Below are 18,007 nucleotides of genomic sequence, written 5' to 3'. Positions count from 1 at the left end.
AGCATCATTTGTTCACCACTGATATAAAAATCCAGACCACTGTGCTTATCCAATTTTTTTTTAATATAAATCTCTTTTAGACATGTATTTACAGCTGGGTTAGAGTGAACATTGATTGAAGGGGGAAATCAAAGGGTATGGGAGCAAAGTCAAGTCAACCATCATTTTATGGAATGGCAGTGCAGACCTGAACAGCCACATGGCCTATTCCAGTTCCCTACCTGTGCGTTGATATGTAACTTGCCTCCACCTGCATGGCTGAAATTAAGCCACTACTCTTTTCTCATAGCCTGTTAGTCAAGCTGACTTTAAATCTTCACTCTTATTTTTTTCTCATTTTGCAATGCCTTATTATAGAATAAACAGATGTCCTATGGACCAGACCAAACCCCCTCAAAATATATTAAGAACATAGCCTCGACCTTGACTACCTCTCATTTTAAAGGTGAACATAAGGAGTTGCATTCCAGATGCAATTTAGCTCGTTAACCTACTTGACTTTAAGCAAAAGAAACACTTTATTGTTATACTACAGTTCAAATACTGACAAAAATAAAAATAAAAGAATGGGCTTAACTGTAACTATCAAAATGCTTAAGAAAATAAATACATTAACAACCACTAATTAACTGCTCCAGGACAGTAACATTCCATAAATGCACTCTTGGCAAACACAAATTCATAAAATTGATTGTCTTGCATGCAGTTCTAACAGCAAGACCAGAAGCCCAGCTTTTAGGTATTGTGGAGAGAGAAATAAGAGCTTCTACATCCAGCTTCAAGACCCCAACAACTGCAGAAAGCTAAAACTAAAAAGCATGGTTCTGCAGAAGTTTGACCCCACCCACTCAGGCTGCTTCTATTGTTCCAATTTTAAATAAAATACCCACGGCCTCACAAGCTGTTTACTCTACTGGCTTTGATCAGACTGCTCTACATCTCTGTTCCATACTTCATGAAAAAAGGACAAAAAAGGACACCTCTTTAAGCCATTATAAAGCCACATATATCAGAATGCTGCCTTCTGATTTAATCAGAGGTTAATATTACTTTCTTAGTCTGTAGTTTTTGTTCTAGTTACACAGTGTAAGATTTTACCGGTCATAAAATTTGGCAAAGCTTTCAGCAATTGGGCAGCAACCACTTTTATAGTGATCAAGTACTCAGTAGATGAAGCTTGAATTCATTCAAAAGGAACATCAATTTAATTTTACTCTTGAAGGCTTGAATAGGATGTTAAACAGTTAGGATAAATTACAGTATTCAATAGTGAAGTGCTCAGTAAAGCAAGAAAAAGTGAAAATCCATTTATCGTCTCCAACTTCCAAGACTGTAACTGCCACACAGCGCCAGAGACCCGGGCTCAATTCCCGCCTCAAGCGACAGACTGTGTGGAGTTTGCACAATTCTCCCAGTGTCTGCATGGGTTTCTTCTGGGTGCTCCGGTTTCCTCCCACAGTCCAAAAATGTGCAGGTTAGGTGAATTGGCCATCCTAAATTGCCCGTAGTTTTAGGTGAAGGAGTAAAGGTACGGGAGGGGGTCTGGGTGGGTTGCGCTTCGGCAGGACGGTGTGTATTTTTGTTGGGCCGAAGGGCCTGTTTCCACACTAAGTATTCTAAATCTAATTATTTCAAGATGTGACCACTGCAAAGAAACATATTGATTATTATGGTGTTGTGCTGGGATTTTCTGGCTTTATGGCTCAAGAATACAGTATCGAATAAAGGTATCACCCTCTTGACCTGTCCATCTTCCTTCTCACCTATCCGCTCCAAACTCCCCACTGATCTATCACACAATCACACCCCCCAACTGCATCCACCTTCCCACCTACTCCTCCCGAGCCCCACCCCTAGTCCATTTATCTCTTACCCCCTCCACATTCCTGATGATGGGCTTATACCTGAAACGTCAACTTTCCTGCTCTTCAGATGCTGCCTGAACTACTGTACTTTTCCAGCGCCACCCTTTTCAACTCTCAAGGTAAACACAGCTTAAGAGATAATGACAATCCTAATCTAACCTCGCTTAATCTGTTCAATTTTATTCTCATTTTCTGCCATCTAAACATTGTTTTGCTTCACAACACTACATTCGGCCTTATTTATGTTTCTCAACTTATGTATGGTAGCTCAGTGGTTAGCACTGCTACCTCACAGCACCAAGGACCCAGGTTTGATCCCACCCTTGGTGACTGACTGTGTGGAATTTGTGCATTCTCCCCCGTATCTGCATGGGTTTTCTCTGGATGCTGCAATTTCCTCCCACAGTCCAAAGATATGCAGGTCAGGTGAATTGGCCATGCTAAATTGCCCATAGTGTTAGGTAAAAAGGGGCACATGTAGGGGTATGGGTGGGTTGCACTTTGGTGGGTCGGTGTGGACTTGTTGGGCCGAAGGGCCTGTGTCCACACTAAGTAATTTAATCTAATCTAATCTAAACATGTATTCCCTCATCTCAAGACATTGATTTTAATTTTCAGCATAGTGTATAAGGTGAAATATATCCAAACGACAACAAATTTAGATTACAATCTTGAAAATGATATTACTCGGAACTACTAGTAAAAGCAAACTGTAAATGAACTCTATCCAGAATAATAAAGTAGCAACAAAATATAAATCACCAAGCTTTACAAACTTAATGACTTTTAGAAATAATAAGAGTTACAGCACGTTTTCACATTTTACAATAACATATCAGCAAATACCATTGGTTTTACAGTGATGGCCTTGTTCTAATTTATTCAATGAGTGTTGCTAAAGAATAAACCATTGTCTTGAGCATCAGAGAGAATGTGACATGTCAAATTCTGTGGCATTAACATTCTAAGAGAAATTAGACAGATGTTAAGCAGCTGACATTAAATTTTAAAAATTGTCCTATAAATTATAAACTTCATAGTTTCACACTGCCCTGCAGCTCTAGCATTACCAGTTTTCTACATTAATATAAATGTTAATTATGCAATAAGAGTATAGAAATATTGGAAATCTTGGAATAAATTGATATTTGCAATTCAAATGGCTCTTATTTTTTGAATTGTTATTTCAAAAAACCCGAGTTGATCATGGATTGAAATACCATTAAAATTATGTAAGACACAGAAATATTCTAGTTAAGTTTATATACAAGTGTAATAAGGTATTGCTAATGCAATACTTTAAGACAAAGAATACTTTCTTTTTCAAACATTCACAAATATACACTTGGAAGTAACAAACCAATTGTTTCAGGGAGCTGTTGGAGCACGTTGCTAGACAGCAGCAAGTCCTGAAGGTTCTCACAACCTGATATGGCATCATCAATCATTTCCACATTGTTTTTGGAAACATCCAAGTAGGTCAACTGCTTTAATTTGCCAATAAACTAAAAGAAAGAAAATAAATAGAGCAGAAATTTAATATTCAGTTACATTTATATCATAGAGATAATACCAATTAAGAGCCCCTTTGACAGTTCAGCTGCTCAGGCACAGTATCTGACACAAACATACTAAAAAAAGCCTTGATTCTAACATTAATGACTTGTGAACAAGTAGAGCACAGGAGGGCAATGTTGTAGGACAAAAACTGGCCTTGATGTTTTGCAGGAAATGGAGTTTAAACGGAAAAAATCTTGCTGAAACTGCATATTTCCAAGTATGAGATATGATCAAATTCAGATGTATGTTCCTCCAAATTGAACAGTTTGGTAACATTCACCACCCAGACTCACACATAAATGATGTGTTTGCGCAGACATTGTGAAGGACAACCAGTGCCCATGGAACAATGTCATTGGAAGGAACCAAGATCTCTAAGGAGTGCAGAAAACTGGTAAAGAAAAAAACCACTGTAGGACAGCAAGCAAAATTCTGCATTTGCCAAAAACTGTGGGAGTTCTGATGCTCGAGATGCTCAACCCCAGCACACAACTATATGAATCAGGAGTACTGCTCAAAATTAGAGCCAAAATTTAATTATTAGAGTGTACACAGTAGGTCTCATCTCAATTATAACAGAAGATTCCCTCATTGTCAGGAAAAACATTTATTATATACACAGCTAATTCAAGTTCAGTTTCATGCCACATCAATAAATTGATAAAATTTGGCAGAATAGTGATTCAGGTGTAATACCTTGAAATTGCTCAGGAATCATGCCATAGACTCACCTATTTATCCACGTTCAGCTAATAAGTAAACCCAAATGATATGAACCCAAAAAACTCCTGTCAACTAATCCAAATTTCCCAACATTAAATGCAATTCTTTGCATCACTTATACATGAAAAGGACTTTTCCTTCCAAAAAAAACACAAAATACATGACCTACATATTTAGTAAACGATTAACATCTCATGTAACTAAAATAAAATCCTAAAAGAATTTAAAAGAATAATCACAAGCAAAGAATGTTCAACCGCCTCTAAGAAAAAAAACGCATGGTATTTTGTTTGGAATTATTACAAATGCTCTATTTCAAATATTATTTCATATGAGCTATTTTGGCTAATAGAGCATACCTGAAACCTGCCACAATACCTGTGACACTCTTATGAAAACAGCACATTGAGAAGAGACAGCTAACAAATGGATGACACTTCAAATACTTTCTCAGAATCTGGATTTTCAGCCAATACCAGAATTTATCCTCTCAGTTATTAACAGTGGAAGTTAAACCTTCTTGAAAGCTAAATGGTCTCATGCAATTGCAGGAGAATATGTTGAATCACAATAAGACCATCATTTCGACCACCTCAAAACAAAAACAAACACCTTTCAGAATCAAATTGGTGCACTGTGACATTGTAACATGAAAATAATTGGTTCCACAGATAAAGTTTGAAGGATATAACCATTTTAGACCCTTACAGGGTCCCTAGCTTTTCCTGATAGTCACAGAAAAGTCCCCTTTCGCTCAACACATCCACATCAGTCAAAAAAACACCAAATCATTCCAATTCCAATTTCCAGCACTTGGCATCACAGGCGCACATCTAAAAATTTCTTAAGCAGCAAGTCCCAAATTCCCACCACCCTCTGGATTAAAAACTTTTTCACATCTTCTCTAAACCTTCTACTCCTTACCTTAAATCTGTGCCCCCATGTCATTGATTCCTCTTTCGAGATTGAAGATTTCTTCCTGTCTACCTATGTCCCTCATTCATGTCTCTCTCAATTTCCTCTGCTCCAAGGAAAACAGCCCCAATCTGTCCAGTCTCTCTCCATACCTGAAACTCTCCAGCCCAGGCAACATCCTGGTAAACCTCCTCTGCATCCTCTTGGAGTGTGGTCATGTCCCTTATCTTTTGTCTACCTTCCGAACCACATTAGACAACTCTCTCTTCACCTCTCTGTAGCTGCCCTTATTTTAAGTTGAAGATCTATTTTTAGATTGGAGTTGTTCTCCCTCAAACTAAAATTGCAATTGTGTCACATTGTGATTACTACCCTCGAGAATCTTTAACAACAAGATCACTTATTAATCCTGCATTGCTACATCAATCTAAAACAGCTTGTTCCTGGGTAGATTCTGTAACATACTTATCTAAGAAACAATTCTTGATGTATTGTATAAAGTAAGTTTCATGTTACCCTACCCCATCGAATTTGTCCAATCAAATTACAAATTAAATCACCAATGAAAATTGTAGCCTTTCTTACACGTGTCCATCAATTCCCAATTTATAGCTTGCCCTTTAGTGAGGCAACTTCTTTGGGCTTATATTTGACTCTCGCCCATGACTTCTTTCCCTTATTGTCACCCAAACTGATTTGACATCATGATCTATTGAACCTATGTCACTAATCACCACAACATTGATACTTCCTTTATTAACAAAGCTACCTCACCATCTTTTCCCATTCTCAAGCTCTGTTTCAGAAGCTGCTGTCACGACTCTTCCCTCTCATACTTTATGAAGCTGCTAACCCTGCTGTCTCTCTCTCTCTCTCTCGAAGTTTTAGAAGCTTCAACTTTGGTCACTTGCACTGTTTCAGAATCTACTTTCGCCGTGCTCCACTACTCTTTATGAAACTCAATTTTTATGTTTTGGAAACACGATTCCCCAAGCCACATTTTCACTACTCATTGTCAACTTGAATTAGCATAGTATTTAAGGGAAAATTGTTCAGCATCAATTGAATGCTTGTGGTCAAGAACCAAAAGAGTTAATGAGTTTCCAATTTCATTTCACCCAATTAAATTTATGTAATATTCATTTTATAACTATGTGGTTAAATTAGTGCAGCATCAATTAGCGCCACAGCACGACACATACCCCCGGGAGAATTGCAAGTCTATTGCCATCCATCCAAAATTCCTTTAGTGCAGTCAGTTGTTCTAATACTTCAGGCTAATAGGGAAACAAATCAGAAGAGACATTTAAAGAAAAGCATATATAAAATCAAAGCACTGATGTGTTGTTCAAAAGGACTCTACGTATCTTTCTAAACCATTTGATCAGCAGCTATAATTAAATCAGCCTATTTGGAAAGAATATCTCTGGTTGAAATTCAGAAACAGTAAGTTAGACTGAGATGTCTTTTGGAATGAAGATAAAACAGGTTACATAGAATTAACAAAAATTAATGCAACTTGGCTCTAAGTTTCAAACCAAAAGTGTGCTTTTAGAAGAATACAGATCTGCACATCGTCATGGTGCAGCAGGTAGCCAGTAAGGCTAATGGAATGTTGGCCCTTATTTCAAAGGAGTTGGAATATAAGAGTAGCAAAGTCTTACAGCAACTGTACAAGGTGCCAGTTAGACCACATCTGGAGTACAGAGTGCAGTCTTTGGTTTGCTTATTTAAGGAAAGATTTCATTAGAAGCAATTCAGAGAAAGTTTACCACGATGTTCCATGGTATAGAGGAGCATAGGTCAGGACTCTACTCACTGGAGTTCAGAAGAATGAAGGTGATCTCAATTAAACATATAGGATTCTTAAGGGGCTTAACTGGGTAACAGCTGAGAGAATACTTCCCTCATGTAAGAGTTTATGACGAGAGGGCATAATCTCAGAATAATGGGACCCCAAATTCAGATGGAAATAAGGAGGAAGTTATTTTCACAGAGAGTTGCAGGTCTTTGGAATTCCTTGCCATTGAGCACTGGAGGGGCAGGGTGCTGCGCATATTTAATGCTGAGATAAAATCTTCATCAGCAGGGAAATCAAGGGCTATGGGGAATGGACAGGAACATGGATGTGAGGAAATGTCAGATTAGACATTCTCCTGTTGAATGGCAGAACAGGCTTGGGGGGGGGGGGGTTTCGGATGGTTTATCCCTGTTCCTACGATCTTACAGAAACCTATACAAATTTTCAATTGAATGATAAACCTTGCCATTGTTTTTACCTTGACCTTTATCTTGCTGACAATCTTCTCAGCTTTGTAAATCCTGATTACAAACTCTTTTCCAAGTATGATTACATTTTTAACTTCTGTTTTGCCATATAATTTTAAATGTTGTGCTTTAAGGTAACCTTTTCTACATCTGAATGAACAATACAACCGTGTTCCTGAAGGCATTCCAAAAATGTTTTAAAACAAGAATTAAGTGCTTTACAAATAACTAAGATATGCACCAGTGAGTATTTATTTTCCTGGAACTACTTACCACTTCTGTGAATTCATTACTTCCCAAATCTAATCTCTCCAACTGGGTGAGTCTGCTCATGGTTCTATAAAGATTAAGGCCCAAAAGTAAGATACAGAAAAGCAAAGCAGTGGTCATGAAACAGATTACTGAACATCCAGAGATATTTTTGAGACACAGGTATTTAGATTACAGATTTTTTAAAAAAAGTTTTCTATTCTGGGATTGTTTGCTTTTTAAACAAAATGACATTGGTGAGATTTTACAACATGTACAATTGTTTCAGAACCAAAATAAAACAAAGAACCCCAGATGCTGGAGATTTGAAACAAACAAAGCCAGGACTTGCTGGAGAAACTCAGCAGGTTTGGCAGCATCTGTAGAGAGAAATACAGTTCACGTTTTGAGTCCAGTGACCTTTCTTCAGTATGAAAGGGGGTCTGAAGGGCTCCTGGACTTGAAACACTGGATAGAAGAACAGAGTTAATGTTTCAAGTGCAATGGTCCTCCTTCCCGTGCTGAAGGAGGGGTCACTGGACTCCAAACATTAACTCTGTTTTTCTCTCTACAGACACTGCCAAACCTATTGAGTTTCTCCAGCAATTTCTGTTCTTGTCTGCTTCATAAATTACATTGTAGATGAGTGGGAAATCCAGCAATACGCGGTCTTTCAGTCTTGCAATTCTAAAGCAAAATGCGGTTGCTTTGTTTAAATCAATCACCATTGGAAATGATAATAATAAATCAATTGCTTTTAAAAAAAAATTGAATGCATGTTTATTTCGGACAAGCAAACCATACTTAGTTATAGCTTTAACTCTCTTCCATTTGCTGTGATATCAGGTTAGTCTGACATTCCGAGTAGCTTGTAATTTGAAACAGATGGCAAGACTCAAAATGTTCAAGAACCCTTAAAATGTACGTTTTTTTTTAAATGGTCACACAAGAGGAGTGAGAATATAAATTCCTTCACACTAACATGGAAAATACACTGATAGTTCATTGTTCTGATCATCACAGTGATAAAATCTTGATTGATAACAGGTTGTTTGCTAAAATGCTATTTCAAACAAAGTCTTCCAGTTTGTATAAAATGAACATTACAGGAAAGTTTCTGTGGGCAGCTAGGTCCAACTTCAAAACAGGCCCTGGACCTATAACAGCTGATTAGCTAATTACAATGGGTCAGAATGTACTGTGAAGATAATAGAAACACGAAGACACTTGACAAATGACAAGTGTAAGTCAAACAGCAACTTCAAGTGAGAGTCAATACACGGTCAAACAGATCAACCACAAATCAAGATGTGCTGTTTCAGTACCAAAAATAGAACCTCACCAATTCCAAACAGTTCAGCAGCTTTAAATGTCTGTGCTTAAATGGCAGATATGAACAACACTTGCAACAAAAAAAAATCAAGGCTTGTTCATTTTAGTCCAAGCACCCTTTTAAAGGCGTGAAAAGTCTGAATTACCACCAAACTGTCACTCAGGAATTAAGAATTACTGGTAGAGTGCAATGCTCTCAGCTTTTACTTTTGTTCAGAATGTCTTTATGTTTCAGTTCTTAAAAAAAAAGTTTTGCTTTATTCTTTCATCGGATGTTGACATCATTGGCAATGCTGACATTTGTTGTCCTTGTCTAACTGCCTCGAACTGAACAGTCAGCTCAAGCATTTCAGGGGGCAGTTAAACGTTAACCAAAAGGCTGTAGGTTTGCAGTCACATGTAGGAAAGGATGGTGGATTTCTTTTTTTGAAAGACATTAGTGAACCAGATGGGTTTTCTGCAACCATCAATGTTCATGGAGTCATAGAGATCTACAGCACAGAAACAGACTCTTCGGTCCAACTCGTCCATGACAACCAGATAATATCCTAAATACATCTAGTCCCATTTACCAGCATTTAGCCCATCCTGAATCCTTCCTATCCAAGATGCCTTTTAAATGTTGGAATTGTACCAGTCTCCACTACTTCCTTTGGTAGATCATTCCACATACACACCATCCTCTGCATGAAAAAGTTGCCCCTTAGGTCACTTAAATTTTTCCCCTCTCACCCTAAACCTATGCACTCTAGTTCTGGGCTTCCCCACCCCAGGGAAAATACCTTGTCTATTTACCTTATCCATGCCCTTCATGATTTTAAACATCTCTATAAGGTCACCCCTCAGCATCCGACACTCCAGGGAAAACAGCCCCAGCCTATTCAGCCTCTCCCTATACCTCAAACCCTCCAACCCTGGCAACATCCTTGTACATCTTTTCTGAACCCTTTCAAATTTCAGAATGTCTTTCCTACAGGAGGGAGACCAGAACTATGGCACTTTAAAAAAGGAGGAAGAGGCGCAAAAGCAGTGACCACATGGTCAGTGAATCAAACAAGAAACCTACACTGCTGTCTGACACATCAGTGAATCTGCACGGCTACTGCCTTGGCTAATCCAGTGACAACTTCCACTCTGCCGCCACCAAGCACAGTAACTGGAACACTGACAGGTAACAGATAAAGTGAAACATCAAGAGAACTACATTATATGATATTTGGCTGTACAAAGAATGTCAGCTTTACATTAGGCCTAGCTATTGCCCTTTTAAAGGTCCATAAGTGAAACTGTGAGGAGTTAAATTCTGGATGTCACAAAATTTCAATTTTATCACAATAGTCAGTCATTCTCATTGGCAAAAGAGAAAATCCAATAGAATGCTGCCCATGATAAACTGAAATTACGAGCTGGTAATTCTGGATTAGTCAAATTGTAGGCTTTATCACATGACCATGTTAACTAAATCAGCCTAGCTTATGCAGAATCAACTACGGAAATATGCACTAGGGGAGATGACTCTGTGCTATGTACAATAGAGGAGGCAATTGCAAATGCAGTATGCTCTTCAACTAAGCATCACAAAAACACCAAAAACATGCTTGACTACACTGATACATGGCAGACAGTACTGCGACATCCAAACACAATGCACCAAGCAGAAAAGGATTACTGTTTTTCTTGGGTTAAGTCTGAGCATTTGTCAATGCCTTTCAATAGGTCAGCAATTGTAAAGGGTGAACTGAAAAGTAAAGATAGTTTTCCTTCTATTTACTCCATTACTATGTTTTAATTGATAACCTTTTTCAGACAGTGTGTTGTAGGGTTATATAGCAGTCATTTCAGCTATTCGGAAGCTCCACTTAACAGATTTGTGGGAGAATGCCAAGATTCATCAAGATTTTGCTGTATTTCACCACATGTTGTTGTAAGTAAATATGTATTGGGCCTTGAGAGACTTTTTTTGAAAAAACAAAATTACTCCCCTTTTTTTGGCTTCTTCCAATAAAATATCTTTTTCCCTCTTTGGGTATTAAATTCAATCTTATAGTCAGTGATGTTCAATCCTCAATTCTTCAAGCTGATAGATTCAAGGAGATGCACAATTGTTTATAAGTTCACAGGTCCCAGTTACGTACTTTTGCAATTTAGTAAAACATCTAGTAAATCAAACAGGCACGGGCAAGTCTAACGAACAGCAGGCGCCACTTATTCACCAGCTGTAGTAAATTTTGGCACAAGAATATTCTTTCACAGCATTTCACTCAATCTGACAATATTTTAACTCCCAACAGCAAAACAAAAGTGATCTTTAACTGATGCTAACGCGAATCCCAGCTGCATTTTATGAGTCGAAACCAACAGACTTGAATTAACTTGGAAATCAGATAGTTCAAGATTGTGAAACGTTAATAAAAGATGAGCTTGGAAAAGAATGCTGATTGTTCTTTGATAAATTAACCAAATGACATGCACATGCTATGAAAACTTCTTGGCTGTGCAGTCTGAAAGGCTGAACCTATACTCTTGTACAGAGTTAATCCAAACAATGTCCTTGGGTCTTACTAGGTATGACTTGCATAACAAACAGAGGTGGAGCGGATGCTTCCTCTTGTGGGGCATTCTAGGATGTGAGGCCATGGTCTTAAGGTAAGGGGTAGCAAATTTAAAACAGAGTTATGGGAAAACTACTTCGCCCAAAGGGTTGTGAATCTGTGGAATTCACTATCCCCCAAGTGCAGTGGATGCTGGAACAGTGAATACATTTAGGGAAGGGTTAGACAGATTATTAATTGGTAATGGGTTGAAGGGATATGGAGAGAAGGCTGGAAAATTGGGGTGAGGAACATTTCAGCCATGATTGAATGGCAGAGTGGCTTAATTCTGTTCCTATATTTTATGAACTTATAAATGTATTGGACAACTATCTTTCCAAGTACAATTATCTCCCGCTTTTTGAACGTTTGCTTTACGTGATTTTGCTTTTACGAAAGACTGACATTAATATGCATTTTTGAAAACCCAAAGAGGATTTTCGCTTTTATGAAAAACGGCGATACTTTTTCCCATATAAATCATGCATCTTTGATTTATGCCATTTTCAGCTTATAAAAGATTTCCTGGGAACGGTCTACTTTCATGTATAGCAGGGGCTACCTGTATATTCAGGACTGGGCAATAGCCAATCTATCATCATCAATTGCAATAGCATTCATTTTTCAAGTTGAAAAACAGATCTTCATTTAAAAAAGGTTAATTTATGATTTCATCCAGAGTTCTGAACGTGGATTATTTACTCATTAACACCTGTTTTTTAAATCTCAATCTATATAAGTATAGCTCTTATCAACAATACCCTTCAACCCACCAATACAACATACAATTGACAACAACAGTTGGCACAATGGTTAGCATTGCTACCTCTCAGTGCTAGGGGACCCAGGTTCAATTCCAGCCTTGGGTGGAATCTGTGACTGCAAGTTTGAAAATGCTCCCTGTGTCTGCGTGGGTTTCCTTTCGATGTTCTGGTTTTCTCCCACAGTCCAAAGGCATGCAGGTTAGGTGGATTGGCCATGCTAAATTGCCAATGGTGCCCAGGGATGTGCAATCTAAGTGGATTAGCCATGATAAATTGCCCATAGTGCTCAAAGATTTGCAGTCTAGGTGGATTAGTCATGAGGAATGCAGGGACTGGGGGCTGGATATGAGTAGGATACTCCTTGGTAGTTTGGTGCAGACTCAATGAGCTGAACTATCTGTACTGTTTGGATTCTATAATGAATAAAGGTTGTTACCAGTGCCTAAATGTACAAAGAAACAATGCCCAAATTATGGTGATACAAGGTGCTGAAGCTGCAACTGTAGACAAATTATTGTAGCAACATCAAATGCCATCATGTACATAACTAAGATACTTGGCATTGCTAAATTGGCATATCACATCATTATGCTCTATGGAATAAAAAAAATGAACTATTAAATAGAGACCCATTGAAAGTGTTCTATTAAACATAAAACAAAACTATTGAACATATAAACTGTAGAAATGTTAACAAAGCCGGTGGATTTAATTTAATTAAAGGATTTGAACTCAGGTTCTGATCAAGTGAAGCCTGGTTCTCCAAATGCCAAAAGGTTTCCCCAGCGTCTAACTGGGATATGTATGCCAAATAAATTAGTGCTTCTGAACATTAAATTCAGCAAGCACCTGTTTCAACTATATAACTCATCTTCTAAGTGATTAAAAGGTCCTCCATCCTTTTATGATTGTAAGTTTTGTCTCTTGTTTTGCCAATCCCAATGGAATTAAAATTCATACAGACACAAATATCACTCATTTTGAAAGTAACAGCAACATTATGCTGGTCAATGTACTGACCAAATTCTCTTAGAACATGTCAGCACCACCAAGTATTCAGAACTGTCAAATATAAAGGAGGTTGAGAGGCAACCTTACAAAGGTTTATAAAATAATGACAGATAGAAGTAAGGTCAACACCAAGTGTCAATTCCAGAGGGTGGGGGATTTCAAAACTTAGGAGCATATTTTTAGGGTGAGAGGAGAAATGTTTAAAAAAGACATGAGAGGCAACTTTTATTAAACAGAGTGTGGTGTGGAATGAACTTCCAGGGGAAGTGTGGATATTTAAGAGATATTTAGCTAAGTACATGAATAAGAAACGTTTGGAGGGATATGGGCCAAGTTGCAGCCACTGGGACTAGTTTAGTTGAGGATTATGGTCAGCATGGACTAGTTGGGCTGAAGGGTCAGTTTCAGTGCTGTTTGTCTCTATGACTATGTGGACATCATGCAGTATCACCTATTTCAGCTCCTTTTACAGGGATTTTTCAAATCTATCCAGTATGCAATAAGATACTTATTCACCTTTGTGAATCCCACCTTGATTTACATGGATACATTCACAGCCTTATATTAAGCCACGTTCTGCTTTTCTTCTTTCCACATTAACTTTTGTCAGAAGCAACCAAACATAGCTTGTGCCTTTCTTTCATATATAATAAACTTCTAATTTCCTTTATTTAAAGTAGATTGAATATTCCAGTGGATTAGTGGTGCTGGAAGAGCACAGCAGTTCAGGCAGCATCCAACGAGCAGCGAAATCAACGTTTCGGGCAAAAGCCCTGAATATTTCAGTGACTGACTGCACAATAAACAAACAACAACAAAACTTGTGGTCAATCAAGACCATAAGACACAAGCCATTTGGCCCATCGAGTCTGCCCTGTTACTCAATCATGGTTGATATGTTTCCCATCCCCATTCTCCTGCTTTCTCTCCTCATGAAGCAGGTCTCCCTCTGGGATCTGACTTAACCAATATCATCCATCAGTTGGCTTCATAACAACACTAATCGTTTTCCAGAACATAGTTTATTTTTAAAAGCAAATTACTGCGGACGCTGGAATCTGAAACCAAAAGAGAAATTGCTGGAAAATCTTAGCAGGTCTGGCAGCATCTGTAAGGAGAGAAAAGAGCTGATGTTTTGAGCCTAACTGACCCTTGCTCAAAATAGTTTATTTTTACATTGTTTGTACATTGAGATTGGCAGTATTATAACAACAGTAAAGCTTTACATAATTTACAGAGGAAGATACCTTTTGTTTGAACATGCAATTTACATCAAGTCTAAATTTGCACCCTACAAACTTTCAGCCATGGAAGTGATAGCATATGCCTCAGGTGGGTACTGTTCTAAAACAGGAACTTTGTTTACCAGTTTATGTGGAGTAATGCAGCGAATCAAATGCAGGCTGGATGCTGTAGTCAGCCAACTAGTATCTAGGCTGACCTAGAGTCATAGAGATGTACAGCATGGAAGAGACCCTTCAGTCCAACCTGTCCATGCTGACTAGATACCTCAACCCAATCTAGACCCATCTGCCAGCACCCGGCCCATATCCCTCCAAACCCTTCCTATTCATATACCCATCCAAATGCCTCTTAAATGTTGCAATTGTACCAGCCTCCACCACTTCCTCTGGCAGCTCATTGCACACACGTACCACCCTCTGAGTGAAAAGGTCACCCCTTAGGTCTCTTTTACAGCTTTCCCCTCTCGCCCTAAACCTATGCCCTCTAGTTCTGGACTCCCCCACCCCAGGGAAAAGACTTTGCCTATTTACCCTTATGATTTTATAAACCTCCGACACTCAGGAAAACAGCCCCAGCCTATTCAGCCTCTCCCGAAAGCTCAAATCCTCCAACCCTGGCAACATTCTTGTAAATCTTTTCTGAACCCTTTCAAGTTTCACAACATCTTTCCGATAGGAAGGAGACCAGAATTGCACGCAATATTCCAACAGTGGCCTAACCAACGTCCTGTACAGCCACAACATGACCTCCCAACTCCTGTACTCAATACTCTGACCAATAAACGAAAGCATACCAAACGCTTTCTTCACTATCCTATCTACTTGCGACTCCACTTTCAAGGAGCTATGAACCTGCACTCCAAGGTCTCTTGTTCAGCAACACTCCCTAGGACCTTACCATTAAGTGTATAAGTCCTGCTAAGATTTGCTTTCCCAAAATGCAGCACCTCGCATTTATCTGAATTAAACTCCATCTGCCACTTCTCAGCCCATTGGCCCATCTGGTCCAGATCCTGTTGTAATCTGAGGTAACCCTCTTCGCTGTCCACTACACCTCCAATTTTGGTGTTGTCTGCAAACTTACTAACTGTACCTCTTATGCTCGCATCCAAATCATTTATGGAAATGACAAAATGTAGAGGGCCCAGCACCAATCCTCGTGGCACTCCACTGGTCACCAGTCTGAAAAACAACCCTCCACCACCACCCTCTGTCTTCTACCTTTGAGCCAGTTCTGTATCCAAATGGCTAGTTCTCCCTGTATTCCATGAGATCTAACTTTGCTAAACAGTTTTCCATGCAGAATCTTGTTGAATGCCCGACTGAAGTCCATATAGATCACATCTACTGCTCTGACTTGTTCAGAAATATTTTTCATCCACAATAGAGTAGAGGTTGTGGGCACCAGATGGAAAAATGGAGGTACGGGCCAATAAGATCACTCTATGGTCTTACTAAATAGAAAATATTTTCTATCAACCTGTTCAGATAGGTTACTACATGCCTCTGGAGCAGGTGGGACTTGAACCGGGTCTCCTGGCTTAGAGACACAGATGCTATGACTTTCCCAGAGAACCCTCTTTTATTGAATGGTGAAGCAGGAGCCAAATGGGCTAGATCTGGTCTAATTTCCAAAACAATGTTGATCATGGCAACGTTAGAAGATGAAAGGCTTGAACATGGGATAGATCAGTACTAATATCAATTGGGGACACATTACTCAAATACCTTTTGATTTTTTAAAATTTTTGATTCACTTCTCTTTTCAGTTAACATAACTTCAAAAGTAGTCAAGGTCTAATGTTTTTATTATTTTGTTATGCACCAAGAGTCAGTAGGAATGCTCACAGAAAGCTAATTCCCACCTTAAGACTTTTGCCAGTTATGTGGGTTACTACGACTAGGTGAGTGCTTAAAGCTGAAGTCTTTTATTGTTTTGAAATATACTGTAACTTAAGCAAAGCAATATAATCTAACCAAATCTGCTGACTTAGCTTGTACTTCTGGCTAATGATATTAATTAAGCTCGATTTGCAACTCAGTGCATCGTATGGTCATGGGGTGTATTATTAGAGAGATCATGGTTGTTGCCTGAGCTCTTTCCAGTGATATTTATCCAGAGAACTACTACTCTAAGCACTTGGAACACACTCTGAAAGTTTAGTTCAGAACAAGTCTCTGCTTGTTTGAAAACCTACTTTCACACAAAGCACCAGAACAAAAATGGCAAGCAGGCTGAATCAAAGAAAATATTTCATCTTAATTGTTTCTGGAAATAAAGTCATTGGAAAGTCACTACAGTCCTCGCAGGACTATAGAGTGCTCTTTGAATAGAGTGAGATGACGACTGATGACAGTCAAAAAGTGTGCTGCTGGAAAAGCACAACCGGTCAGGAAGCATCTGAGGAGCAGGAGAGTCAATGTTTCAAGCATAAGCTCTTCAACAGGAAGAACTGATTTCTGATGAAAAGCTTATGCTTGAAATGTCGACTCTGCTGCTCCTCGGATGTTCCCTGAATTGCTTTTCCAGCGCTACACGTTTTGACTCTCAATTCCAGCACCTGCAGTTCCCACTTCTCCTGGACAACTGATGATGGTTTAACCTGAGGGTCACCACACCTCAGAGTCACCACACCTCAGATGAGGGGAGAGTTTGAGAAGATAGGACCTTCACACCAAACGTAATTGGTACAGGAATTGAACCCATGCTGTCGATGTCACTGCATCACACAAACCAGCTCACCACTCAACTGAGCTTTTCTTTCCTGAAAATATCGGAAGCTCCAAGGTCATGTTTCACCCCACCCAACAGAACATTCATGGGCTCGTATAGAGTCACAGAAACTTACAGCATGGAAACAGATCCTTTGGTCCAACTTGTCCACATCGACTAGATACCCTAAATTACCTAATGCCATTTGACAGCACTTGGTCCATATCCCTTCCTATTTATATACCCATCTAGGTGCCTTTTAAATGTATTTGTACCAGCCTCTACCACATCCCCCAGCAGCTCATTCCATACACGTACCACCCTTTGCATGAAAATGTTGTCCCTTAGGTGTCTTTTAAATCTTTCCCCTCTCACCAATGCCCTCTCGTACTGGACTCCCCCAGCCCCAGGGAAAGTACCTCGTCTATTTACCTTATCCATGCCCCTCATGACTTTATAAACCTCTAGAAGGTCACCCCTCAGCCTCTGACCCTCCAGGAGAAAACAGCCCTAGCCACTCAGCCTCTCCAAATAGCACAAACCCTAGCATAGCATTAAGTGGAAAGGCTGAATGCCAGCACAGTATGTTAAAAACCTTATGTTTGGAAGTAAGCAAACTTTTGAAATGAGCACCTTACCACGTAGAAATGTAGCATTTTAAATAATAATGAATAAAACCCAAAGGAACTACAGATGCTGGAAATCAAGATCTGTCGGCAACTGTGGAGAGAAATCAGAGTTAACGTTTCAGGTCCAGTGACCCTTCCTCAGA

At 39.1% G+C, this 18,007-nt stretch overlaps 1 protein-coding gene across 6 annotated transcripts in view; it reads right to left on the bottom strand.

Moving 5' to 3' along the window:
* Nucleotides 1–18,007, bottom strand: part of erbin (erbb2 interacting protein) — a 210,270-nt gene that overhangs the window by 14,557 nt on the left and 177,706 nt on the right. For all 6 annotated transcript variants that reach the window (XM_072595723.1, XM_072595708.1, XM_072595703.1 and 3 more), the window contains 3 exons: nt 7,605–7,668; nt 6,266–6,340; nt 3,226–3,370 (listed from right to left, as the gene is read on the bottom strand). In XM_072595723.1, the coding sequence (XP_072451824.1) occupies nt 3,226–3,370; nt 6,266–6,340; nt 7,605–7,668 (284 nt within the window). The remainder of the gene's footprint in view (nt 1–3,225; nt 3,371–6,265; nt 6,341–7,604; nt 7,669–18,007) is intronic.

The sequence above is a fragment of the Chiloscyllium punctatum genome, chromosome 2, assembly GCF_047496795.1.
Source record: "Chiloscyllium punctatum isolate Juve2018m chromosome 2, sChiPun1.3, whole genome shotgun sequence".
Lineage (NCBI taxonomy): Eukaryota > Metazoa > Chordata > Chondrichthyes > Orectolobiformes > Hemiscylliidae > Chiloscyllium > Chiloscyllium punctatum.
Note: the sequence above shows the minus strand (reverse complement) of the source record. Positions and strands in the feature narration are given on the sequence as shown.